This window comes from Nelumbo lutea, chromosome 3, assembly GCF_056320005.1.
Source record: "Nelumbo lutea isolate HS-2025 chromosome 3, American lotus-T2T, whole genome shotgun sequence".
Classification (NCBI taxonomy): Eukaryota; Viridiplantae; Streptophyta; class Magnoliopsida; order Proteales; family Nelumbonaceae; genus Nelumbo; species Nelumbo lutea.
Window position 1 is genome coordinate 14,264,275 of NC_142686.1, and position 3,069 is coordinate 14,267,343.

Sequence of the window (3,069 nt, forward strand, 5' to 3'; positions counted from 1 at the left end):
AGTTCAGAGCAGCAAGGGAGGGGAGGGACGACGGACGACGGAGAGATGAGTACATGGATACCTTCCCTTTACAGCGGGAGATTACCCACGTCACCCTCACAAGAACGATCCCTTCCATCTCTCCTCGTTTTCTCCTCCATCATCTGTTTGTCTTCTTCCATCTTGGTATGCGTGCATCGATTCTCTCGCTCTCTTCTTTCTTTCACACTGGATTTTGTTCATCATCCGCTAGGTACAGCCATCAGCCTACATCATCACAGTGCTCATTAAATTAAATTAAATTAAATTAAATTAAAAAAGAAGACTACATTACCATTATCATAGTCATAGATTGACAGGAGCTTTCTCCAATGTCTTGTTGGAATTTTCTTTTACTTTGATGAAGGTGAAAAGGGACTTCTGGTAAAAATTGGAACAACATGGTAAGAGAGTCTACCTTCATTTAATTCTTGTCTCATGCTAGCTAGAGGCCTAGAGCAGAAGCCAATCACTAATAGATAGATCCGATCTAATTATTTTACTTAGAGTGCTGCTTCTATTATATATCCAATATCATCACAATCTCTGTCAAATACCCGGAAGAAGATGGTAGTAATCCAAAGAGGCACAGCTTTTATTCCTTTCAAACTAATGTGCAGTTCAACTCAACTGAAATTTAAGTGGAATATTTTCTATTCTATACATCAATCTAAGATTAAGACATTGAGTTCAAGCTTGATGGCATAGCATAGTTTCTCTCTTCAAACTCGCCGTCGCCGAATTGCCAATTGGACATGTTTCGACATAATTCAATGGAAATGGTGCTGCTCGGGCCACGACCAGAATCCAGGCTGGTCATCGATGCCGCAGAACATGTTGCAGAAGCTTTCATCTTGAACAGTTTGTTCCATCTTCTGGTTTTGGAGGTCTGATCTTGATGAGTTCTGGAGGAGTTGGGCAACGCTTGCAGGCCTGATGGATGATGGGAAGAGAGGTCTACTCGGGTGATGGGAGGATAGAGGGCTGTCAATTGCTGGTGTTCTTGAGATGTCCAGGTTGATATCGGAGCTGTTCTCACTTCTGTTGCTGCAAGAACCCTCCGTTTCTTTGTTGAGGTTGATGGATTCAGTTGGTTCTCTACTTTTCAGAGCCAATATCTGCACCCATTATTTCAACCAACAAAAGTAGAGAACGAGTTAAAGAGGAATCGAATAGATCCAATTCCATTCCAGTCGCCTTTACAGTGAAAAAAAGAAACTACCATATATAATTATCTCAATTTGTATTATATGAACCCACCAAAATATATGGGTGTCGGGATTGGTTTTGTTTCTTGACAACCACCATGATTCTTCAAACTCATGATCAACTAATCCACTTACAGAAAACGAAATTAAAAGGAAAAAAGATAGAAAGCGGCAAAGAAGCAAAGCAAAGAAAATAATGTGTTATTTCTTTTTCTTTTCCTCTTCTTTCCTTTCTTTTTTCTTTCCCTTTCCTCTTCTTCTTTTTTTTTTTTTAAGGATCATTAGTATTCTCGAAATTATGAAATATTGATCCCAAAAAGTTGAGTGAAAAGCGTTTTCCAGTGACCAAAAAAAAAATCAACGCAGTCCCATGCAAAATTTGCAAATTATCCTTCCTAAACATCAACAACCTAAGATTTACTTGAAAAAAAAATACAAAACATATCAGAAAGCATCCAGAGCGTCCCAATTACAAAACCTCGATGTTATCATCATTGCCCACAAAATCAACAATCTAAGATCTACTTCAAAATCAAATTCGGTATAACCGACTTTGAAGAGAAAGTAACAGAGACCGAAACCAAATTAAGTTGTAAATTTCCCTTCCCCATAATGCACCCAAAATTCAAAGACTAATCTTGTTCAAGAATATGTAAACAACCACAGAACTGATCGATGCACTCGTGCACAGTTCATAAATATGAAAATCCATACCTCTGCGTGAAGCTTCTTGTTCTGAGATTGGAGGGCATCATTATCTGCCTTAATTGCTTCAAACTGTCTTTTCAGGAGATCGTAGTCTTTTTCCAATTGCTTGGTCTTCCACCTTGCTCTCCTATTTTGAAACCATATGGCGATTTGTCTTGGTTGCAGACCAAGAGCCCTAGCAAGCTGCATTTTCCTCTCGGGTTCAAGTTTGTTACCTAATTCGAAGTTTTTCTCAAGTGTCTTCACTTGTTCCATGTTAAGTCTCCTCTTCTTCTCTCCAGCCTGTGATCCATCATCAGACAAGTCCTCTTCCCCATTTGTTTCTTCACACATGTCAATACCGGAAAATGACATGGATCTCTTACCCAGAAACGATGCAACACCTGCAGCACCAGAAGGAATTGTTACAAACTAAAAGATCATTGAGAGAGAGAGAGAGAGAGAGAGAGAGAGAGAGAGAGAGAGAGAGAGAGAGAGACCATGGAAGTCTTGAGATGTGCATGATGGGAGAATTGGATTCAGGGAGGTAGGAGGGTGGTGGTCCTCTTCATGAGGAGTTTGTAGCATGAAATTGGCTTGGAAGAAAGCCATCCCATTGCAAGTCATGGCTTAGGCTCTTGTCATAAATCTAAAAAGCTCTGATGACGATCTGACTGCCATGGTGATGGGAGAGGAGGAGAGGAAAGACTAGGATGGAGAGGATTAGAGTGAGGTGAGGAACAAGAGAGAGAGAGAGAGAGAAGACAAAGATGTATATATCAGGGGGAACTTTTTTGTTCAAAGAAAAAAAAAAAAGAGGTTAGGAAGGAAGAGACATTGAAGCAAATTTTCAATTGGAAAGAGATGTACTAAATAGAAGGGTTGGATAGAATATATGCTGTATCAGGTCTTAGAGAAAGGTTAATTTACAGATTCTTCCCTTCTTTCACATTTATGAAGTGGACTTCTATTTTTAGTTTTTGGTTAAATTTCTTAAATTACCCTTATGATTTAAGAAATTAACTAACCATATCCCTACTGTTTCAATATTGTCTCAAAGTATCCCTATTGTTTTGGACAATTGTTGTCATCATTAAATCGTAACAGAGAGATACAAAAAGTCATTTTTACCCTTATATTAAGGGCACCAAATAAT

General features: G+C 38.9%; 1 protein-coding gene across 1 annotated transcript; it reads right to left on the minus strand.

Moving 5' to 3' along the window:
- Window positions 1-592: 592 nt before the first annotated feature.
- Window positions 593-2,844, minus strand: LOC148863092 (homeobox-leucine zipper protein ATHB-13-like). Its single transcript, XM_088975576.1, has 3 exons — window positions 2,414-2,844; window positions 1,941-2,317; window positions 593-1,136 (listed from the first exon to the last, which is right to left on the minus strand). Exons 1-3 carry the CDS (start codon window positions 2,538-2,540, stop codon window positions 789-791), a joined length of 852 nt encoding a protein of 283 aa, XP_088831702.1. The 5' UTR covers window positions 2,541-2,844; the 3' UTR covers window positions 593-788.
- Between the last annotated feature and the right edge of the window lie 225 nt (window positions 2,845-3,069).